At 45.7% G+C, this 23640-nt stretch overlaps 1 protein-coding gene across 4 annotated transcripts in view; it reads right to left on the bottom strand.

Moving 5' to 3' along the window:
• The window catches only part of LOC110499409 (receptor-type tyrosine-protein phosphatase beta), a 52324-nt gene that overhangs the window by 4090 nt on the left and 24594 nt on the right, over positions 1-23640 (bottom strand). For all 4 annotated transcript variants that reach the window (XM_036958605.1, XM_036958598.1, XM_036958594.1 and 1 more), the window contains 21 exons: positions 12292-12555; positions 11881-12144; positions 11498-11622; positions 11147-11285; positions 10587-10859; positions 10098-10239; positions 8707-8843; positions 8193-8456; positions 6928-7194; positions 6374-6673; positions 5908-6183; positions 5584-5733; positions 5139-5427; positions 4311-4417; positions 4065-4170; positions 3424-3504; positions 1638-1655; positions 1444-1525; positions 1078-1168; positions 610-686; positions 96-230 (listed from right to left, as the gene is read on the bottom strand). In XM_036958605.1, the coding sequence (XP_036814500.1) occupies positions 96-230; positions 610-686; positions 1078-1168; positions 1444-1525; positions 1638-1655; positions 3424-3504; positions 4065-4170; positions 4311-4417; positions 5139-5427; positions 5584-5733; positions 5908-6183; positions 6374-6673; positions 6928-7194; positions 8193-8456; positions 8707-8843; positions 10098-10239; positions 10587-10859; positions 11147-11285; positions 11498-11622; positions 11881-12144; positions 12292-12555 (3587 nt within the window). The remainder of the gene's footprint in view (positions 1-95; positions 231-609; positions 687-1077; positions 1169-1443; positions 1526-1637; positions 1656-3423; positions 3505-4064; positions 4171-4310; positions 4418-5138; positions 5428-5583; positions 5734-5907; positions 6184-6373; positions 6674-6927; positions 7195-8192; positions 8457-8706; positions 8844-10097; positions 10240-10586; positions 10860-11146; positions 11286-11497; positions 11623-11880; positions 12145-12291; positions 12556-23640) is intronic.

The following is a 23640-nucleotide window of genomic DNA, read 5'->3' as shown; positions in this document are numbered from 1 at the left end:
GTAATACCATGTTGTTTAATAGAACATGATAACAGCTACTCCCAAATGGACAACACTGGCCCGGACGTAGCAAAATGACTGCTCCTTCTACACACCCTGCCTTTCTCCACACACTGGGTCACCATGACAACATTATGGACATTCTGCTCCCACACCATCTTCCAGAAGTCATCTTTGGTTCCAGGAAGTGGGCCCTGAGTGGCGATGTACTCCCTACGGAAGTTGTTCCCCTGAAAGAAGAAGAGATTTAATTTACATTTTGTTTTTCATATGACCTTTATTACACTAGGAAAGTTTGTGGAGAAGATGAAAAAGCTGCTTAGGACTGTAGGCTTGTTGTAGCCTTATGCTCGACAGGGAGCAAAGTAAGTAGCTCATCCCAGGTATACTAACTGAGGAATAAGGCTGATAATTAAACAATCAATCCTGCCATGACTAACTGAGTTCATGCAGTACTGTCTTTGTTCACATTATACCCCACCACCTCCAATGCTCCACCCCGACCCCAACCAACCACCTCCAGCGCCCCATCCGCGACACCACGCAACAGAGGGGATTTGACCAGAGTGGCAGTTGGCTCGGATTTGTCCGTGTGTTTGGATAACTTACAGGAATGTAGCTGGCGTTGATGTAGTCAGAGCACGGATCATCATCCACATAGGACAGCTTCACACGGGTCGAATCGTCTACACAACACAGGCCGTGTACAAAGACATTGAGTTGGCATTTTAGTATGACACAGTGGATGCTGCGGGGAGGACGGCTCATAATAATGGCTGGAATGGAGTAAATGGAATGGAATCAAACACATGTTTAATACCATGTCGTTCACTCCATTCCAGACATAAACTCCATTCCAGACATTATTATGACCCGTCTTCCCTCCAACAGCCTCCACTGTTATGACACATACATGACCATGTACATAATACATTTTAAAATAAGGTAAAGAGCATTACTACTGTACATGAGCCTTGCAGACAAAACTCCTTGCAGACAATAAATAAATCTCTCAATCCCCTTGTCTTTTGTCTATGTATTTGAACCCTATGAAATAGCATGGTTTGTTTGACTCACAGGGCAGGATGTTGTTGTATCGGTTTTTCCCTCTGTTCTCTGGCAGCAGGGCTGTGTCCAGGGGCTGGTTCCTTCCTACGTCTTTCAGGTCCTTACACAGGAAGTGGCATGTTAGGGTTACCATAGATACCTACTGTACGTAAATACTGTATGCATTCCATAACATTTCACAATCAATCTACCATTTCACAACTTTAAATTAAAAGAGAGTTATCAGAAAATAAATATAAATATACACATTTCTATATTGTTTTTCTTTATTAAAGTAAAGGTAATAGGAATATTCAGATTTCATCTAAATGTACTCTAATGCTAATATGTGTGAACGAGATTGCCCAACTGACAGTGAATGTGATCCAGTCTTACCTCGTACTCATCAGACAGCAGGTAATTGGAGTCAGCCTGGAGTTTAATGTAGTGGGACTCAAAGTGCATGATCTTGATGGGGCTGCAGGATCAATAGATAAAACGTTTTGAGCAAAACAGAGTAGAGCAAAAGACAAACCAAAAAGGACTTACAGTAATTGGGTGAAACTAATAACAAAAGCATTTAAACATACCTTGAAATACGACGATTACTGGGGGGAAAAGGGAGATACATGTAAATGGCTGAAACTCATTAATGGTAATTTCTTTGTGAGTTTTTATCCTGCCAGAAAACACCTATTTTATTCTATATATATATATATATATATATATATATATAAAGTGGGGCAAAAAAAGTATTTAGTCAGCCACCAATTGTGCAAGTTCTCCCACTTAAAAATATGAGAGAGGCCTGTAATTTTCATCATAGGTACACTTCAACTATGACAGACAAAATGAGAAAAAATATCCAGAAAATCACATTGTAGGATTTTTAATGAATTAATTTGCAAATTATGGTGGAAAATAAGTATTTGGTCAATAACAAAAGTTTATCTCAATACTTTGTTACATACCCTTTGTTGGCAATGACAGAGGTCAAACGTTTTCTGTAAGTCTTCACAAGGTTTTCACACAATGTTGCTGGTATTTTGTCCAATTCCTCCATGCAGATCTCCTCTAGAGCAGTGATGTTTTGGGGCTGTTGCTGGGCAACACAAACTTTCAACTCCCTCCAAAGATGTTCTATGGGGTTGAGATCTGGAGACTGGCTAGGCCACTCCAGGACCTTGAAATGCTTCTTACGAAGCCACTCCTTCGTTGCCCGGGCGGTGTGTTTGGGATCATTGTCATGCTGAAAGACCCAGCCACGTTTCATCTTCAATGCCCTTGCTGATGGAAGGAGGTTTTCACTCAAAATCTCACGATACATGGCCCCATTCATTCTTTCCTTTACACGGATCAGTTGTCCTGGTCGCTTTGCAGAAAAACAGCCCCAAAGCATGATGTTTCAGTAGGTATGGTGTTCTTTGGATGCAACTCAGCATTCTTTGTCCTCCAAACACGACGAGTTGAGTTTTTACCAAAAAGTTCTATTTTGGTTTCATCTGACCATATGACATTCTCCCAATCTTCTTCTGGATCATCCAAATGCTCTCTAGCAAACTTCAGACGGGCCTGGACATGTACTGGTTTAAGCAGGGGGACATGTCTGGCACTGCAGAATTTGAGTCCCTGGCGGCGTAGTGTGTTACTGATGGTAGGCTTTGTTACTTTGGTCCCAGCTCTCTGCATGTCATTCACTAGGTCCCCCCCCGTGTGGTTCTGGGATTTTTGCTCACCGTTCTTGTGATCATTTTGACCCCATGGGGTGAGATCTTGCATGGAGCCCCAGATCGAGGGAGATTATCAGTGGTCTTGTATGTCTTCCATTTCCTAATAATTGCTCCCACAGTTGATTTCTTCAAACCAAGCTGCTTACCTATTGCAGATTCAGTTTTCCCAGCCTGGTGCAGGTCTACAATTTTGTTTCTGGTGTCCTTTGACAGCTTTTTGGTCTTGGCCATAGTGGAGTTTGGAGTGTGACTGTTTGAGGTTGTGGACAGGTGTCTTTAATACTGATAACAAGTTCAAACAGGTGCCATTAATACAGGTAACGAGTGGAGGACAGAGGAGCCTCTTAAAGAAGAAGTTACAGGTCTGTGAGAGCCAGAAATCTTGCTTGTTTGTTATTGACCAAATACTTATTTTCCACCATAATTTGCAAATAAATTCATTAAAAATCCTACAATGTGATTTTCTGGATTTTTTTTCTCATTTTGTCTGTCATAGTTGAAGTGTACCTATGATGAAAATTACAGGCCTCTCATCTTTTTAAGTGGGAGAACTTGCACAATTGGTGGCTGACTAAATACTTTTTTGCCCCACTGTATAAGACATAAAACCCCAATAGAACTGATCACATATGGCCCCTCCTCTTACCCCCTGACGCCCATGTGCACTCCTGAGGTGGGCCTCTCTCTCCTCATGCTCATTCGGACCACTGGCCCCTCCTGCACACTCCTGTAATCACAGTTTGGATGTCAACATACAGGTGTAGTATGTAGAGTGCAAGCTAGAATGTAGTGTACATGACTAGATGGACCTATATTCCACATCAGGTAACTGAAGCAAGCAGTGGAATCAGATTGAATAAATAGATAAAAATACACCTTACGAAACAGCGGGGACTGTGAAGAGAGACACACACACAAGCACAGACACACATGATAAGACACACACTCTACACACACACGTGCACATGGATTTTGTATTGTAGATATGTGGTAGTAGAGTAGCGGCCTGAGGGAACACACTTAATGTGATGTGAAAAGTGTTATGAAATGTAATAAGTTAAATTGTATATAACTGCCTTAATGTTGCTGGACCCCAGGAAGAGTAGCTGCTGCCTTGGCAGGAACTAATGGGATCCATAATAAACCCCAGGAAGAGTAGCTGCTGCCTTGGCAGGAACTAATGGGATCCATAATAAATACAAAATACAAATCCAGGCCAAGCCAGGGACATGCTAGTATGCAGCGTATAGGTCAAAGTATATGAGGCAGGGAGGGCCACGAACTGACACTTTGCGAGCCTTCTGTCTGCAGATGAGCAGTGCAGTGACTCCCACCATCATGGCAATGAGGAACATACTGGCACTGATGCCCTCGATCACACCGCTCAGGGGCTCTGTGAGAGGAAGAAGCAACCAATCAATGGTGTTTCTCACAGAGGACCCATCACTCACCAGCATTTCTCATTAACTACCAATCAAACATCAGCATCACACACCATAAACCAATCAGAGTGGTCTGTGAAAAGTGTCCCACCTGCTTCTGTTACCAGGGGAAGGGACAGGTAAGTGTCTGTGTAGAGGGGTGGGTTGTATCTGCTCTGCTCCTCGTCAAAGAGCTGGGTGAACGCACGCACACTGAGCCTAGAGAGAAGAGAGAGACAACCATGACATCTCATTATCGTCCCACTGCATGACAATAACAGAGTTGAATTACAGGTCACATTTTATTTAGATAGTCCCATATAGATGATCTACAGATGGTCTTACTATTAACAAACTATCTGTTGATAATCAACTGCTTGCTAAGATTACGGTTAGGATTAGGTTTAGAATGAGAGTTAGGGCTACGGTTAGGGTTAGTTATTGGATAGTTAGTTGAAATGTTGTTGAGTTATTGAACATCTACTGAAAATCTGCATACCAACTACTTGGAACTATCCAATTCGATCAACTACAGATAAAGGAACATTTCACTATTAACCTTTATTTAACTGGGCAAGTCAGTTAACAAGAAATTCTTATTTACAATGACGGCCTACCCCGGCCAACCCCTGGCCAACCCCTGGACGACGCTGGGCCAATTGTGCCCTGCCCTATGGGACTCCCAATCACAGCCGGTTGTGATACAGCCTGGAATCGAACCAGGGTCTGTAGTGACTCCTCTAGCACTGAGATGCAGTGCCTTAGAGCGCTGCGCCACTCGGGAGAAGCGGTCTAACATCTAGCTGTCCAGCAGCGGTATGACATCATCATACACAACAGGGAGAAATCCTGCTGGCAGAAATCAGCAGCAAAGAAACTACAGATCTGCCCAGACTGCGGGAGAATACTTGATTGATTTGGGCGGAACCCTGTACTCTACCTATATGCAGTTTTGGGTTTGAGTGGGCCATCGCAGAATGGGTTGTGGTCTCTGTGTGTGTCTGGGTTCTGCTCCCTGTCCTGGGCCTGTAGGTGGTCACAGCCACCCCCGAGGGTGTCCATGCCTGTACCCAGGCTGATCTCAAAGCTCTGAGTCCCGCTGTCTCCTGGCCCCTCTGTGCAGCGGCTAGGGAAGTAGCTGGTCTGGTAGGCCTTGATGGAACTGTTGGATTTGTAGTCCAGATAAGAAGGCAGAGGGTGGTGCTGCTCTGGTTGAAGGTTTTCATCGTCTGGAGGGAGAAAACACACTTATGAGGAGGTTTAGTAACAGACTCAGACCTATTGCTGTGGAAAGTCCTTTTGAGGGAGAATAAACATCATCCACCCATCCATCCACTGACATACTGACACTTGTGCAATATTTGTTCTAACTTCAGTCCCCTTACCTTCAGACTCGGTCACCACCACTGTGAAGAACTTGACGGCTCCATTGACATCACTGAACCAGCTGCAGTTAAACTTGAAGAAGATGGTGTTTTTGGTGACAAGAGCAGCCCTGTCGTTAACCCGAGTGGTCAGGGAAGGAAGGGGTGGACCTAAAAGGATAAGTATCATGATTACAATCAGTCATGATGACTGTAGAATGACCAGAGGGACATACATACACACTGTAACAGCTAATGGCAATGACGTTGACCATATCATGTCTATCCCTGTGCTCATCATCACACGGTCACCCCGACCACAATCACGAGTCCGTCGGTACTCACGGTCGATCATGGTGACCACGCTGTCCTCGGCGGCCTCGCTGGTCATGCTGTCGGAGATGGCCTTGACGGAGACGGTGTAGCGCTTGTGTGGCTCCAGCTGGGTGATGTGGTAGAGGGTTCTGTCGCGGCCTGTCCTCTGGGAGTACACCAGGGCGTGGGAGTCCTGGAGGCACTCAATAGTGTATGAGTCAAAGTCGGCCTCCGGAGGGGCCCAGGAGCAGGAGATGGAGGTGGAGTTCTGGGGGCGGCAGTGCAGGTACTGGACACGCTCTGGCTCTATGGACGGGATAAACGGTAGAGGACGCCAGAGGTAAGAACAGAGATCAAAATGCCACGGTCACACTATATTCTCTCTAGTGCAGAGGTCAGAGCTGTACCGTGCACAGGATTTTGTTCCAGCCAAGCAACAACTTTAGCTACCTCGCCTCAGTCTTGCACTACTTGAACAATGTACAGTACAGCCTACTTGTTCGAATGCTCTTGTAGATGGGTGGGCTGTAGGCAGAGCTCCCACCACCACCAACACCACCACCAGCCCCACTGACGGTACGCAGGATGAAGTTGTACAGGCGTCCTGGGTATAGCCCCTTCAGAATGCGGCTCCCGGAGGTCCGGGTGTGGTAGGGGTTGAATACAGACAGGTGGTCCCTGGGGGCCCACTGCAGGTCAAAGTCATCATAGTCGCTGCCTGCAGGACCACTCCAGGTCAGCTCCAGGGAGGTGTTGGTGACTCCACCAAATGATACAGAGGTAGGGGGTCTGGGGGCTGAGGAAGAGAAGATGGACACACAAAGGAAGGCAGATCAGCAACTTCAAGCAAATACTGTCAAACCCAGGCTCTATTTTACCTTAGAAACAACCCTCAAAACAGATTTTAGAAAAGTGTATGTCGTAATTGTGTTGGAAACCATGTGTTTGATGTATTTGATACCATTCCACTAATTCCACAAGCCCATTCTCCCCAATTAAGTTGCATGTGCAATGTCCTTTAAATAAACATGACTTGTCCTAATGTCTTACCGGTACGTCCATGAGCGGTGGCCCTGTTGGTGAGCTCTCCGCTGCGTGTGAGGATGACAGCATGGTAGAGACGTCCGGGGATCAGCGTGGGGAAGACGTGCTCCATGGCGTCTGGCCCTAACGTCTCCTCTGCCTGTTGGGAGCCATCTGGGTTGTAGAGGGACAGCAGGTAGCCACTTAGCTCCCCCACCGCCCGCTTCCATGACACCCACAACATCTCCGACTGGTTACGACTCTGTGCCTGGAGGGAGGTCACTGCAGCCGGGACTGAAGAGGCGGAACAGACAATTGGACAGTGTCAAATCATGATGTAAAGTCAGTGAGACATACAGTTAGTTCTCTAGTTAGTTCTCCAGTTAGTTCTCTAGTTAGTTCTCCAGTTAGTTCTCCAGTTAGTTCTCTAGTTAGTTCTCCAGTTAGTTCTCCAGTTAGTTATTTGTTACCACGTCATTTCTGTGAGAGAAACACATTATGCATTATGTTTTGAGGACATTCAGTAGTGATCCAAATCAATTTCTCAAGTACTGCCCAACCCTTCTCATACCCCTGCCCACAGCATCTCAGTACCCCCCAACCCTTCTCATACCCCTGCCCACAGCATCTCAGTACCCCCCAACCCTTCTCATACCGCTGCCCACAGCATCTCAGTACCCCCCAACCCTTCTCATACCCCTGCCCACAGCATCTCAGTACCCCCCAACCCTTCTCATACCCCTGCCCACAGCATCTCAGTACCCCCCAACCCTTCTCATACCCCTGCCCACAGCATCTCAGTACCCCCCAACCCTTCTCATACCTCTGCCCACAGCATCTCAGTACCCCCCAACCCTTCTCATACCCCAGCCCACAGCATCTCAGTAACCCCCAACCCTTCTCATACCCCTGCCCACAGCATCTCAGTACCCCCCAACCCTTCTCATACCCCTGCCCACAGCATCTCAGTAACCCCCAACCCTTCTCATACCCCTGCCCACAGCATCTCAGTACCCCCCAACCCTTCTCATACCCCAGCCCACAGCATCTCAGTACCCCCCAACCCTTCTCATACCCCTGCCCACAGCATCTCAGTACCCCCCAACCCTTCTCATACCCCTGCCCACAGCATCTCAGTACCCCCCCAACCCTTCTCATACCCCTGCCCACAGCATCTCAGTACCCCCCAACCCTTCTCATACCCCTGCCCACAGCATCTCAGTACCCCCCAACCCTTCTCATACCCCTGCCCACAGCATCTCAGTACCCCAGGAGCAGTACAGCTCACTCACTAGTCCTGGCCCAGATAGCTGAGTCGTTGGTCTGCTCTCCGCTGCGTGTTAACACCACCATCCTGTAGGGGGCACCAGGCCTCAGGCCCTGGAAGGAGACCTGCAGTGTGCTGGGCTGGCCGCTACGCCGGTCGTACAGCGTGTCATCTCCGTTGTACAGGTAGAGGTCGTAACCTTCGAACTCTCCCTGCGGGGGAGACCAGTGGAAGGACAGGCTGCTGCTGCTGTTGGCCTGGATGGAGAGGTCGCTGACTGCCGCCGGACCTGGGAGCACAACACTACTCAGGTCCACATATATATTCCTTCCATATTGCCTCTATACATCTTCACGGTGACTCTGATTCTCTATTCCCTGTTTCACTAAGACTTCCTGTATTATTTGTGTAATCTTACAATAAAGCCTACAGAACCGATTGCTCTCCAGGAGGAGGCTTAGACAACCTGCACTACACATATTAATACCACTTGACAAACTTGTGTGGGACATAGTGAAGATGAATCCATGCAGTCTTACGTGTACGTGCTTCAGTTTCGACGCCCTCGCTGTGGACCCCTCCGCTGGTGGTGTGAACCAGGACGCGGTACCTCTTCCCTGGGGTGAGGCCGTCGAAGCGATGCTGGAGCGGCATGGAGCCAGAGGATGTCTGGGAGCTGTTGGTTACAAAAATGAGTACTGTGTTGTCTGTGCATTATATTTGTTACACTTTTTTAGGCACCATTCTGTTACTGCAATTGAACCAATGGAGTAGTCCCAAAATGGCAAACACTTCCCATCTGGCCCAAGAGGTAGGAGGCTTAATCAAACCTCAAAGTATTGACCATTTGAATCTGGGTGTGTTGGTGAACTCAGGTGTTTTGGTGAACCCAGGTGTGTTGGTGACCACAGGTGTGTTGGTGAACCCAGGTGTGTTGGTGAACACAGGTGTGTTGGTGACCACAGGTGTGTTGGTGAACCCAGGTGTGTTGGTGAACACAGGTGTGTTGGTGACCACAGGTGTGTTGGTGAACCCAGGTGTGTTGGTGAACACAGGTGTGTTGGTGACCACAGGTGTGTTGGTGAACCCAGGTGTGTTGGTGAACCCAGGTGTGTTGGTGACCACAGGTGTGTTGGTGAACCCAGGTGTGTTGGTGAACACAGGTGTGTTGGTGACCACAGGTGTGTTGGTGAACCCAGGTGTGTTGGTGAACCCAGGTGTGTTGGTGAACCCAGGTGTGTTGGTGAACACAGGTGTGTTGGTGAACCCAGGTGTGTTGGTGAACACAGGTGTGTTGGTGAACCCAGGTGTGTTGGTGAACACAGGTGTGTTGGTGAACCCAGGTGTGTTGGTGAACTCAGGTGTGTTGGTGAACCCAGGTGTGTTGGTGAACCCAGGTGTGTTGGTGAACTCAGGTGTGTTGGTGAACCCAGGTGTGTTGGTGAACCCAGGTGTGTTGGTGACCACAGGTGTGTTGGTGAACCCAGGTGTGTTGGTGAACCCAGGTGTGTTGGTGACCACAGGTGTGTTGGTGAACCCAGGTGTGTTGGTGAACACAGGTGTGTTGGTGACCACAGGTGTGTTGGTGACCACAGGTGTGTTGGTGAACCCAGGTGTGTTGGTGAACCCAGGTGTGTTGGTGAACACAGGTGTGTTGGTGAACACAGGTGTGTTGGTGAACCCAGGTGTGTTGGTGAACACAGGTGTGTTGGTGAACCCAGGTGTGTTGGTGAACACAGGTGTGTTGGTGAACCCAGGTGTGTTGGTGAACTCAGGTGTGTTGGTGAACCCAGGTGTGTTGGTGAACCCAGGTGTGTTGGTGAACTCAGGTGTGTTGGTGAACCCAGGTGTGTTGGTGAACACAGGTGTGTTGGTGAACACAGGTGTGTTGGTGAACCCACGTGTGTTGGTGAACCCAGGTGTTGGTTACCTGTTGGTGACCAGGTGTCCCCTGTCGTCCAGGAGCTGCAGGCTGTATCCGTCTGCCACGCCCCGGGCCTCCTGCCAGCTCACCTGTATAGTGCAGGTGGTGTGTCTGTTGTCAGCCTGCAGCCCAGTCACTGCAGAAGGGACTGAGGGGAGAGGGGACACAGAATTAGATAGAGCACACTATCATACAGTATTGTATCTCCATGTAGGGGACAATGTCACACATCATTACACCAGCCAATCACCATCTGTTAATTACCCTTCAAAAGTTGATTAGGGTAAGAAAACAAAACAAATCAGTTCTGTGAAATATACTGATTTCAAACTGCAGATATATAATAAAATAAAATAAAAACAAATAAAATAAAAGCTAGCCAGATGCAGTGAGACTGGCACCCAAATATAGAGTATGAAATGCCAATGCACTGCTTATGAATGCAGTATGTATGGGTTATGAATGTGTTATGAAGTCCTTATCTAGCCTCCTCACCGGTGCGTCCGCTGGCCGTGTTGTTATTCAACAGTATGCCACTGATAGATCTAATGGTCACACTGTACAGCTGCCCAGGCTGCAAGGAGCTGAACCCTAGTTCATTCTGGTGTTTGGGTACGGGCCGCGTCTCCAGCCTGCGTGCCTCTGGTCCACCCAGCAATAGGGACACGGAGTAGCTGTCCACGTCACCCTGCCCCGGGGTCCAGCTGATTTTCAGACTGCTGCTCTGGCCATTGTTACTCACGTGGATATTCTTGACTTTGCTGGGGACTGCAGACAGGAGGAGAAACGAAAAGAGGGAGAAATAGCAGGAGAGGGAGAAAGAGGGGTGGAAGTGGGACGGAAATTAATGCTGTTGTTAGTTTATGTTTTGTTTGTGTTAGATTCTGTGGCATTTTGTTATATTTTGCTACCCCAATTCAATGGAGAAGTTCCAAAAGTGCAAACAAATTCTGCCCATCGGGCACCCCAGGCAGACTTGAATCAAACAGAAGTATCTGAAAGAAAACAAATGTAACCTAGTATTTGAACCCAGCAAGTCTGTTGTTTTGGTTTACCTGTCCTGCCCTCTATGAACTGGGCCCTCTGGTTGGGGCCGCTAAAGGTAGAAACATGGATCTTATAGAGGCGTCCCGGGGTGAGGGAGGAGAGGACACACTCCCCCACGCTGCTGCCCAGGGTGATGGGCGGGAACACCTTCATAATAATGATACATAATACATTGATTATTAATACATTTTGCAAAATTCAATTAATACATTTTGCTTTTAAAAACACCCAAAGTCACAAATAGAAATAAAGCAACAATGAAATATAAAAAAATCACACAAGAAAATATGACGAATATAAAAGTACTGTAAACATGAAGACAGGCTAACCAGGTACTGGACTGGACCAGGAAGACTAACCTTCATGTCGTTGAAGAGGAGCTGCACCTGGTAGTGGTCAACGTCCCCCGGAGCAGCCAACCAGGTGACACGCAGGTCCTCCGTTCCCCGCTCAGCTAGGGCTAGTGACCTCACCGCCGCAGGGACTGTCACAGACAGATTCCAGATAGAATAGAAAAACTTTAATATTCTCAGAGAGGCTCTTAATTTTGCATACAAAGGAACAGAACGTAGGGAGACAGGTTAAAAAGAAGCATGCACAAAGAACCTGCTTCACCACAACTAGTTATTACCTGAATGTAGCTAGCCAAATTATTATTACAGACAAATACCACTCTTGTATCTACATATTGTACATTGAAACAACAGAAGAGATATAACAGAGTACTATTCCTATCACTCACAGGTCCTTCCATCCGTAGACACGCTGGTCTCATACTTCCCGCTCCAGGTGCTGACGATGACAGTGTACAGCCTCCCGGGCACCAGGCCGTTGAACACACACTCGTTCTGGCTCTTCATAACCGTCTTGTTCTGGTGGAAGATATTGTTGTGCTTGATGACCACCTGGTAGTAGTCAAAGTCCCCTGCCGCATGGCGCCAGTACACCTTCAGGTAGTCATCCCTGGCCGAGTGGATCGCTGTGGGGTTCTGGACACTAGAGGGCTCTGGGGAGAGGAATTCAACTGAATTGAACTTTGAGACATTGACCAGTGTATTATCATGTCTAACTAGAGACTTCATGACTAAAACCACGGAATGGAAAACTGAAGCAGAGGAGCCCCATTTCAGACAGACAGACATGGTAAACCTACGTGTGCGTTCCTGTACGATGGTGTGATTCTCATAGGCACCACTCCTGGAGGTGATGGAGATGTTATAGAGCCGTCCAGACACCAGGGACTTGAACACACACTCTGGGCTGGATTTGGACACGGCCAGGGTGTGGACCGTCTTCTCCTGGTCCCCCAGAGTGACCAGATAACTGTCCACGTCACCTTTGGCCAGACGCCATGACACGCTGAGGAAGTCCATACGACCGTTGTTGCTGACCGTCACCTCGCCTACGGCAGCAGGGACTGGAAGATGGAGAGAGAGAGCGAGAGAGAGAGAGGGGAACTGAGTCATTCTGTGTATCACTGTTCATATTTGCAGCTGGGAAGCCTGAATAAAACATGTATGTGAATAAAATGAAAGTAAAAACTTGTTAAATAGCTTATTTTTCTTGTAAATACTGGAACATTAACAATTGTTCATGTTTTCTCTTCAGTAATAATGAAAGGAACATACCTTAAAAGCTACAACACAACATTAAGTTGGTAGCGTGTGCTCAATGGATAGGTGACCCCAACAAGCTTGAGGCATGTGCCATTCATAAGAAAGTTCTTGAAAAATTAAACGGCAAAGAAAGGGAGACCTAACAGAAATGCACTGAGTGTCATGAATGGAATGTAAGGTGACTCGGCACTGGTAGGCTATTCAGATTATTGTGAGATGTAGGCAATGTTCCCTCAAAGTTTTTGGGGCACTGAGCAAATTTTTGGTCTTGTGAGCGGAAACTTGAACAATACAATACCAATGGAGCAAATCCCATTACATTTTCACGTGGAAATAGTTTTGATTTCTATGATATAGCCTACAGAAACCTATATGTGGTGTTCAATGCAGGCCTACATTGCACGAGACTTAAAAAAAAAAAATTTTACATTATGAAGGGCTTGATATGAATTAATGATATTTTACTTGATCTGTAACACCATGGGCCAAATAGGTGACTGTAAATTGCATTGTATTGTGAGATGCAAGAAACCACTTTACAAAATATAATGAATTATTATTACCATACAGATAATTAGATCATGTAGGCTACCCCTCTGCCTACAATCAAGCCTGTCTCAAAATACAACACTGTCACTTGAATTAAGACAGCTTGAAATGTAGCCTATACGTTTTGTGCTCTTGTAGGAAGCAGTAACTCCCCTGCTGACCTATGCTTATCTTTCTATTAGTAGCGTTACATTTCCCAAGGATCTCAAAACAGCCCGGTTGGTTCCACTCCACAACAAGAGCAGTAAAACAAACAGGCTGTGTCAATCCTCAGTACAGTATCTAAAGTTGTTGAGAGATTCGTTTTAATCAACTTGAGGGGTACCTTCTTGAGTGTAACGGATGTGAAACGGCTAGCTTAGTTAGCGGTGGTGCGCGCTAAATAGCGTTTCAATCGGCGACTTCACTTGCTCTGAGACCTTGAAGTAGTAGTTCCCCTTGCTCTGCAAGGGCCGCGGCTTTTGTGGAGCGATGGGTAACAATGCTTCGTGGGTGACTGTTGTTGATGTGTGCAGAGGGTCCCTGGTTCGAGCCCAGGTATGGGTGAGGGGACGGTTTAAAGTTATACTGTTACATTGATGCTGTTGACCCGGATCACTGGTTGCTGCAGGAAAAGGAGGAGGTCAAAAGGGCGGTGAGTGTAACGGATGTGAAAAGGCTAGCTTAGATAGCGGTGGTGCGCGCTAAATAGCGTTTCGATCGGTGACATCACTTGCTCTGACACCTTGAAGTAGTAGTTCCCCTTGCTCTGCAAGGACCACGGCTTTTGTGGAGCGATGGGTAACGATGCTTCGTGGTTGACTGTTGTTGATGTGTGCAGAGGGTCCCTGGTTCGAGCCCGGGTATGGGCAAGGGGACGGTCTCAAGTTATACTGTTACATGAGCACAAACTTTTTTATGAACTACAATCTGGCTTTAGAACAGCTCATTCCACTGATACTTGCCTTATCACCTTTTTGACCACATTAAGCAGGAAAGTGAGAAGGGGAACTATACAGGTTAGACTTGCACAAAGCTTTTGACACTGTGGACCATGATATTCTCCTGATGAAACTGAAATGCATGGGTCTAAATTACGTAGCAGTGAATTGGTTTAGGTCTTTGACCAACAGAACACAAGTATGTAATTGTTACGAGAATTATGTTCTCAATGTTCATAACCCAATTAAATTACTACTCAGTCTGTAACCCAGAATTTGTAAGATACTGGTTGAAATGAAACAGACGGAGGCCCAGCTACGATAGTCAGAAAGTTTATTTACGACAGCGCTGGTTAGTTCTACAAAGCCATTAATTTTATACTGGCTTCTTACGCACATACTTTCACACACAAACATTAGGTATACTACGCATATACTGTCCTACCACCCAGCCGACGAAGATTAGGGGAGGCCGTGAGAATCACTCCCCGTCCTCCCTCAAGATAGGGAGACAGTGGGAAGTACCTCCCGTCCTTTCCTCAATCTTTCAGAGGCCCCTAGCCATGAACAGCCTGTGTTTAAGATACCATAGAGACATATTGTACATTAAGATACCATAGAGTTATATTGTTTTACCCTAATTCTGACTAAAACTACACACACAACTTATTATAATTTTACTGACTAACACTACACACATCATTAATTATAATTGTATGATTCTGATCAATTTCACTGTCCTTTATATGGTTTCAGGGTGGAATATTCTAATCATTCATTTAAACATATAAATTCCATCAACAGTAATGTTGGTGATGTTCTGTCAGAAGCCAAATAAATATCCTGTGGAGTACCGCAGGGATCTATTTTAGGGCCTCTCTTATATATGTTAATGATATTCCAGATGCAGTAAAGGGCAAACTCCTGCTTTATGCTGATGATTCAGCCATACTGATATCAGGAAAGGATACAGTTTACATAGAGGAGACCCTGAATTGCATTTTGTTGCATTTGCATTTTGTTAGAGATTGGTTGTCTGTGTCACGCCCTGACCTTAGAGAGACGTTTTATTTCTCTATTTGGTTAGGTCAGGGTGTGATTTGGGGTGGGCATTCTATGTTGTTTGTTTCTATGTTTTGGCCGGGTATGGTTCTCAATCAGGGACAGCTGTCTATCGTTGTCTCTGAATGGGAATCATACTTAGGCAGCCTGTTTTCCACCTTTTTTCCACCTGCGGACTCCGGCCACAAAACCTGACTCTATTGGGGAGGGTCCGGGTGGAAATCTATCCTCGGTGGCGGCTCTGGTTCGGGACCGTGGAACCGGACCGTGGATCATCACCGGAGGCTCCGGATTGGGAACCCCCGCTGGAGGCTCCGGACTGCGGACCGCCGCTGGAGACTCCGGACCGGAGACCGTCGCTGCAGGCTCCGGACCGGGGGCCGTCGCTGCAGGCTCCGGACCGGGGGCCGTCGCTGGAGGCTCCGGACCGGGGGCCGTCGCTGGAGGCTCCGGACCGGGGGCCGTCGCCGGAGGCTCCGGACCGGGGGCCGTCGCCTCGCCGTCGCTGGAGGCTCCGGACCGGGGGCCCACCTGGCTGGATGCCCACTTCCACACGGCAAATGCGGGGAGCTGGCACAGAGCGCACCAGCCTGTGAATGCTCACTGGAGACACAGTGCGCATCACCGCATAACACGGTGCCTGACCGGTCACATGCTCCCCACGGTGAGCACAGGGAGTTGGCTCAGGTCTAAACCCTGACTCCGACAATCTCCCCGTGTGCCCCCCAAAAAACATTTTTTGGAGCTTCCGTGACCGGGTCTTGTCCCCTGCCATAATCTCCTCCTGGTCCAGCTCGTCCTCCAAGTTGGCGCACGCTGCTTGGTCTTTTTGTGGTGGGTAATTCTGTCACGTTCACTGTCTTCAAACTCCCTGTCATAAATGAGCCAAGGCGCAGTGTGTATGTAATTCCACATATTTAATAAAGTGAAACCTTCACAAAAAACAGGTTAACAGAAACCGAATGTGACGCAATCGTGGCGCACACAAACACACACAGAAAATAAACAATTACCCACAAGCACAGGTGAGAAGGCTGCCTAAGTATGATTCCCAATCAGAGACAACAATAGACAGCTGCCTCTGATTGGGAACCATACCCGGCCAACAAAGAAACAGACAAACTAGAATGCCCACCCAAATCACACCCTGACCTAACCAAATAGAGAAATAAAAAGTCTCGGCCAACAAAGAAACAGACAAACTAGAATGCCCACCCAAATCACACCCTGACCTAACCAAATAGAGAAATAAAAAGTCTCTCTAAGGTCAGGGCGTGACAGTAACACTAGATATTTTAACATTAAAGTTAAGGAACTGCTTGCCTCAACCTTGATTCAGTGTCATTTTGATTATGCCTGCTCTGCTTGGTATAATGGGCTATCAAAAAAGCTGAAAAAGATCATGCAGGTCATGCAAAATAATGTTATCAGGTATATGCTGAATGTCACCCCTAGGACCTACATAGGGGTACAGGAGTTCCGGGAGGTGGGCTTGTTGCCTTTGGAGTCCAGAGTGGACCAACTTAAATTTAATCATATGTTTGAGATCTTAAATGATCGTGCCCCAGGTTACATGAAAAACCACATTGATATTGTTTATAACCAACACAGTCCCAATACCAGAGTTAGTGTTATGTCTTGTAAAATCCCAAGAGTAAACAGTACTGCGAGGAGCACGTTTTTCCATACAGGCATTTGTCTATGGAATAGCCTTCCCTTGGAGATCAAGCAAATAAAAAGTAAAAATAGCTTTAAAAAGCAGGTAAAGTTTTTCATTTGGACAAGGTTGTCTAAGTAAGAGAAACCATTCCACTGCCCCTTGTGTCCCTACTGCTGGTCAGATGTATTATTTGAAGGATCGGTATGATGTGCAATTTATAGATTATTTGAATGTGAAATGAAAATGATTTTTAAGTTTAGGGTGAAGTGCAGAGAATAGTGCCACTTTTTAGGATGCCAATATAAATGAATGTATTTATGGTTGTTTGTATTTTTGTCTTTTAATCATTATGTGTGTTTTTGTTTTTACCATCGAGGACCACTTTGGAAACAAGCGTTTTAATTAATACTTTCAGGTGATATACTCTGGGTCCACATGGTGCATTTTGCTGTATACATCTGTTGCCCAAAATAAATTAAATTCAATTAAATTAAATAATTGGGCTAATAACTCACTAACTAGCAAAGAATATCAAAAAAAGAAAAGTGCATTCACTCACGGGTGATTGAAACACCACTTGTTTCCAATAAAATTGTACTCCATTGCGCTCTGGCTCTGACTACAATAAAATCACAGACTAAATCTTGCAAAGTTAGATTTGTTTTCATTTGTTGCATTGAAAAGGGGCTGATATAATGTTGATTTGATCACAGAAAAAATGTTGATCTGTATAGTGCAAAGTAATGGGGCAAACTCAGTGAAGTTCAATCTCTTGCATCTCTGCACGGCCTGGCATTTCTTCTGCCCGGCAGTGTTTGGAGGAGGAGCGAGGCCACACACATGTGCAGTTTAGAGGGAACATTGGGTGTAGACCTATATCATTGGCTAGGCCTACCCTACAGCTGTGTCGACTAATAATTGTTGCGATGCCATAATAGGTATGCACATAGAATTAGAATTTTCAAGGGATTCTAACTCTAAGGATATACATTTTCATTGACTATCATGTGTTCAAAATAAAATAATGTCATAATTGTAATTCTCATGATAGGTTCTAGGTTCTAAATGTTGTGTTGGAGTGCAGATTAGGCTACTCATAAAAGACATGAAGCAAATGGATGATCCAACAAATGGATGATCAAACCGTTTGAATGATTTGCCATTTCATCTCTTGAATAAGTCAGTTCCATCTACAGTGCATTCGGAAAGTATTCAGACCCTTTGACTTTTTCCACATTTTGTTAGGTTACAGCCTTATTTTAAAATGGATGATTAAATTAATGTTATTCCTCATAACTACAAACACAATAACCCATAATGACAAATTCCACAAATCAACTTTTAACAAGGCACACCTGTTAATTGAAATGCATTCCAGTTGACTACCTCATGAAGCTGGTTGAGAGAATGGCAAGGGGTGGCTACTTTGAAGAATCTCAAATATAAAATATATTTTGATTTGTTTAACAGTTTTTGGGTTACTAAATTATTCCATATGTGTTATTTCATAGTTTTGATGTCTTCACTATTATTCTACAATGTAGTAACTAGTAAAATAAAGAAAAACCCTGGAATGAGTCGGTGTGTCCAAACTTTTGATTGGTACTGTATATTGCATTGATTGGTTTGCCTCACCGGGTTGTCCACATACAAGACAGTCATCATGGACTGTTTCTGTTTGCCTGGTCCAAAGAGACTAAAACTCCTTACTGTACTAAGAGCTCAATTTTTTATGCAACTTATTTTAGGTTTAATTCATTATTATGTATCTGTTTTATAAGCTCTGAGCATCATCATTGTTGTGCAATTTTATGCTACAATATTTGGTACTAAAGCATGGTTTCTTTATTTTCCTTTTGAACATGGTCTTCTCCTTCCATACATTAAACATGTTTCCTAGCCACCGTGCTTCTACACCTGCATCGTTGCTGTTTGGGGTTTTAGGCTGGGTTTCTGTATAGCACTTTGTGACATCTGCTGATGTAAAAAGGGCTTTATAAATAAATGTGATTGATTGATTGATAATCTTGTTCAGAGGCAGTCCAACAAGTCTCAGAATGAGGTTCTCCTAAGAGAGAAGGTACGCTGATGGGGAAGGCCATCAAAGTCCTCAAGAGTGACCAGGACACCATGATGGCCAGAAGAAACAGCAGAATGATGAGGAGCTGCAGAAGAATAGCCAATGGAAGCAGGAGAATGACAACCAGCATCTCTGTGTGGTCATTAGAAGGCTGGAGGACAAGGTGGACTTGGAGACCAAGGCACTCTGGGCAGAGCTGAGGAGACTGGGAGAGTTCATTGAGGCAGTGAGATGACATTTCAAACATAACTGAATGTTATGAATAAGTCACGTTTATTTGACATTGGAAAAAGTTTATCCAACACTGCTGAACTAAACTTTGGGACAATCGAAAGTGTGCTAGATGAATCAAACAGCTGATTAGCTCTATGCCAGGTAACGGTATTAAACAAAACTGGAAATGGTTTAACCATAATGCTGTCGTATCTCACAAAACAAGAATGGTGTGGAAAGAATTGACTCTTCAGGCTGCTTGAAACCTAATTGGGAATTCCCCATTCCAGTGACTCACACCGGCCAGCCTAGGCCCATGTCAGGACAGCACCAGCACTAAGCCCAACACCCTTGTGTCTACATGTCAGCTCTGCACCCAATCAGAGGGTGTCTCAGACAGGCAGCTCAGGTGTCCTCCAATCTGGCCAGAGACTTCACGGACGCTCTCCTCTCTCTCTTCCTCCAAATGCCCCCTGCTATTCATAGGAGGCTCTACACAGACAGACCCTCAGACCCAGCCTTGAGACAGGAAAAGGACATTGATGAGATGATGAAAACAATAGAAGATGAGAGGGAAAAGGATAGGGTGGAGTTACTTGAGGAGATGGAAAATGAGATGGAGAGGAAATGGAAGATGTTGCAGAGTCTCCAGCACATACAATCCAGAAAACAGAGCAGGAGAAGGTAAATATGATGAAGTCAATAGATGAGGAGAGGGAGAAGGATGGAGATACATTTTTATTTCACTTTTATTTAACCATGTAGGCCAGTTGAAAACAAGTTCCCATTTACAACTGCGACCTGGCCAAGATAAAGCAAAGCAGTGCGACACAAACAACAACACAGAGTTACACATGGAATAAACAAACGTACAGTCAATAACACAATAGGAAAAATCTACATACAGTGTGCAAATGAGGTAAGTTTAGGGAGGTAAGGCAATAAATAGGCGGTAGTGGCGAAATAATTACAATTTAGCAATTAAACACTGGTGTGATAGATGTGCAGAATATGAATGTGCAAGTAGAGATACTGGGGTGCAAAGGAGCAACAAAAAAACAAACAAATATGGGAATGAGGTAGTTGGATGGGTTATTTACAGATGGGCTATGTACAGGTGCAATGATCTGTGAGCTGCTCTGACAGCTGATGCTAAAAGTTAGTTAGGGAGATATGACTCTCCAGCTTCAGTGATTTTTGCAATTCGTTCCAGTCATTGGCAGCAGAGAACTGGAAGGAAAGGTGGCCAAAGAGGAATAGGCTTTGGGGGTGACCAGTGAAATATACCTGCTGAACTGCGTGCTACAAGTGGGTGCTGCTATGGTGACCAGTGAGCTGAGATAAGGCGGTGCTTTACCTAGCAAAGACTTATAGATGACCTGGAGCCAGTGGGTCTGGCAACAGATATGAAGTGAGGACCAGCCAACGAGAGCATAATGTCTCAGTGGTGGGTAGTATATGGGGCTTTGGTGACAAAACGGATTGCACTGTGATAGACTGCATCCAATTTGCTGATTAGTGTTGGAGGCTATTTTGTAAATGACATCGCCGAAGTCAAGGATCGGTAGGATAGTCAGTTTTACGAGGGTATGTTTGGCAGCATGAGTGAAGGATGCATGGTTGTGGGAAATAGGAAGACAATTCTAGATTTAATTGTGGATTTGAGATGATTTATGTGAATCTAACCAGACACCTAGATATTTGTAATTGCCCACAATTCTAAGTTAGAACTGTCCAGAGTAGGGATGCTGGATGGGCGGGCAGGTGTGGGCAGCGATCGGTTGAAGAGCATGCATTAAGTTTTACTTGCATTTAAGAGCAGTTGGAGGCCACGGAAGGAGTAATGTATGGCATTGAAGCTCGTCTGGAGGTTAGTTAGCACAGTGTCCAAAGAAGGGCCAGAAGTATACAGAATGGTGTCGTCTGCGTAGAGGTGAATCAGAGAATCACCAGCAGCAAGAGCGACATCATTGATGTGTACAGAGAAAAGAGTCGGCCCGAGAATTGAACCCTGTGGCACCCCTATAGAGACTGCCAGAGGTCCGGAAAACTGGCCCTCCAATTTGACACACTGAACTCTGTCTGAGAAGTAGTTGGTAAACCAAGCGAGTAGATCATTTGAGAAACCAAGGCTGTTGAGTCTGCCGATAAGAATGTGGTGATTGACAGAGTCGAAAGCCTTGGCCAGGTCGATGAATACGGCTGCACAGTATTGTCTTTTATCGATGGCGGTTATGATATTGTTTAGGACCTTGAGCGTGGCTGAGGTGCACCCATGACCAGCTCGGAAACCAGATTGCATAGCAGAGAACGTACAGTGGGATTCGAAATGTTCGGTGATCTGTTTGTTAACTTGGTTTTTGAAGACCTAACATGCTGGCCAGAACGTACACGTCGCATGCGCGAGCTTCACAAAATAAATGTAGAAATCCATGTTATTCAATTATTGCACCCACACTGCTCTCGTGCGCTAACAAGCGGCTGCGATGCCAAGGGCTAAAATAGGACTCCTTTCTATTTCTGACGCAGATCGCACTGCAAGTCCTGCCTCTCCCATCTCCTCATTGGTTTATAGAAGCAGGTACCCACGTGCCATCTCCTCATTGGTTATACCCACGAGGGTGTCACGACTTCCGCCGAGGTCGGTCCCTCTCCTTGTTCGGGCGGCGTTCGGTGGTCGACCTCACCGGTCTTCTAGCCACCTTTCATTTTCCATTTGTTTTGTCTTGTCCCTCATTACTCGTCTTGCATATAACGCTCTGTTTTCCCCCCATGTCTGTGTGTGTAATTGTTATATGTAAATGTATGTGTACTCCAGGCTGGTTTGAGCCGGTTTATTGTAAACCGTGTGTGTTTAGTTTTCTGAATACAGTGTCTTGTTTGCCGCAATAAAGGGCTCCGTTTGCTCCCCTGCAGCCAGTTACGCACGCCTTTACAGTGGGTGATTGAAAGACGAACTGTTTTGCCGGTTGTCGTGGTAATATTTTGAAAGTGTAGATGTGATCACCATATAAGTTCAAAGATGAAAAAGCCTGGAAGGAGGAGAGATGACTAGAAACAATTATGTTGGCCGTTTTATCTGTGGATTAATTGTCGGAGTAGAGGACCTTGTGCATTTCAGGTAAAATAACAACTCAATGTTTATATCCCAGGACAAATTAGCTAGCAACAACAAGCTATCTAAATAGGACAAGCTAACTAGCTAAATTGCCATACATGTATAATGCTTTCAGACTTGTCCCCAAATTAATGTCCTTGGTTCAGAGTTTGTTTTGTTTCCTAGCCTCAGTGCAGTGGGCAGCTGGGAGGAGGTGCTCTTATTCTCCATTGACTTTACAGTGTCCCAGAACTTTATGGGGTTTTGCTACAAGATGCAAATTTCTGTTTGAAAAAGCTAGCGTTTGCTTTCCTAACTGCCTGTGTATATTGGTTCCTAACTTCCCTGAAAAGTTATTCGATGCTAATACAGTATGCCACAGGATGTTTTTGTGCTGGTCAAGGCAGTCAGGTCTGGAGTGAACCAAGGGCTATATCTGTTCCTGGTTCTACATTTTTTGAATGGGGCATGCTTATTTAAGATGGTGAAGAAAGCACTTTTAAAGAATAACCAGGCATCATCTACTGACGGAATGAGGTCAATATCCTTCCAGAATACCCCGGCCAGGTCGATTAGAAAGGTGTGTTTTAGGGAGCGTTTGACAGTGATGAGGGGTGGTCGTTTGACCGCAGTCCATTACGGACGCAGGCAATGAGGCAGTGATCGCTGAGATCCTGGTTGAAGACAGCAGAGGTGTATTTAGAGGGCAGGTTGGTCAGGATGATATCTATGAGGGTGCTCGTGTTTACCGATTTGGGGTTGTACCTGGTAGGTTCATTGATCATTTGTGTGAGATTGAGGGCATCTAGCTTAGATTGTAGGATGGCAGGGGTGTTAAGCATGTCCCAGTTTAGGTCATCTAACAGTATGAGCTCTGAAGATAGATGGGGGAAATCAATTCACATATGGTGTCCAGGGCACAGCTGGGGGCAGAATGAGGTCTATAACAAGCGGCAACGGTGAGAGACTTGTTTCTGGAAAGGAGGATTTTTGAAGTAGAAGCTCGAATTGTTTGGGCACACACCTGGATAGTATGACAGAACTCTGCAGGCTATCTCTTCAGTAGATTGCAACTCCGCCCCCTTTGGCAGTTCTATCTTGTCAGAAAATGTTATAGTTAGGGATGGATATTTCTGGATTTTTGATGGCCTTCCTAAGCCAGGATTCAGACACGGCTAGGACATCCGGGTTAGCAGAGTGTGCTAAAGCAGTGAATAAAACAAACTTAGGGAGGAGGCTCCTAATGTTAACATGCATGAAACCAAGGCTTTTACGTTTACAGAAGTCAATAAATGAGAGCGCCTG

The sequence above is a fragment of the Oncorhynchus mykiss genome, chromosome 2 (genome assembly GCF_013265735.2).
Source record: "Oncorhynchus mykiss isolate Arlee chromosome 2, USDA_OmykA_1.1, whole genome shotgun sequence".
NCBI classification, from domain to species: Eukaryota; Metazoa; Chordata; class Actinopteri; order Salmoniformes; family Salmonidae; genus Oncorhynchus; species Oncorhynchus mykiss.
This window is presented reverse-complemented; position numbering and strand designations above follow the sequence as displayed.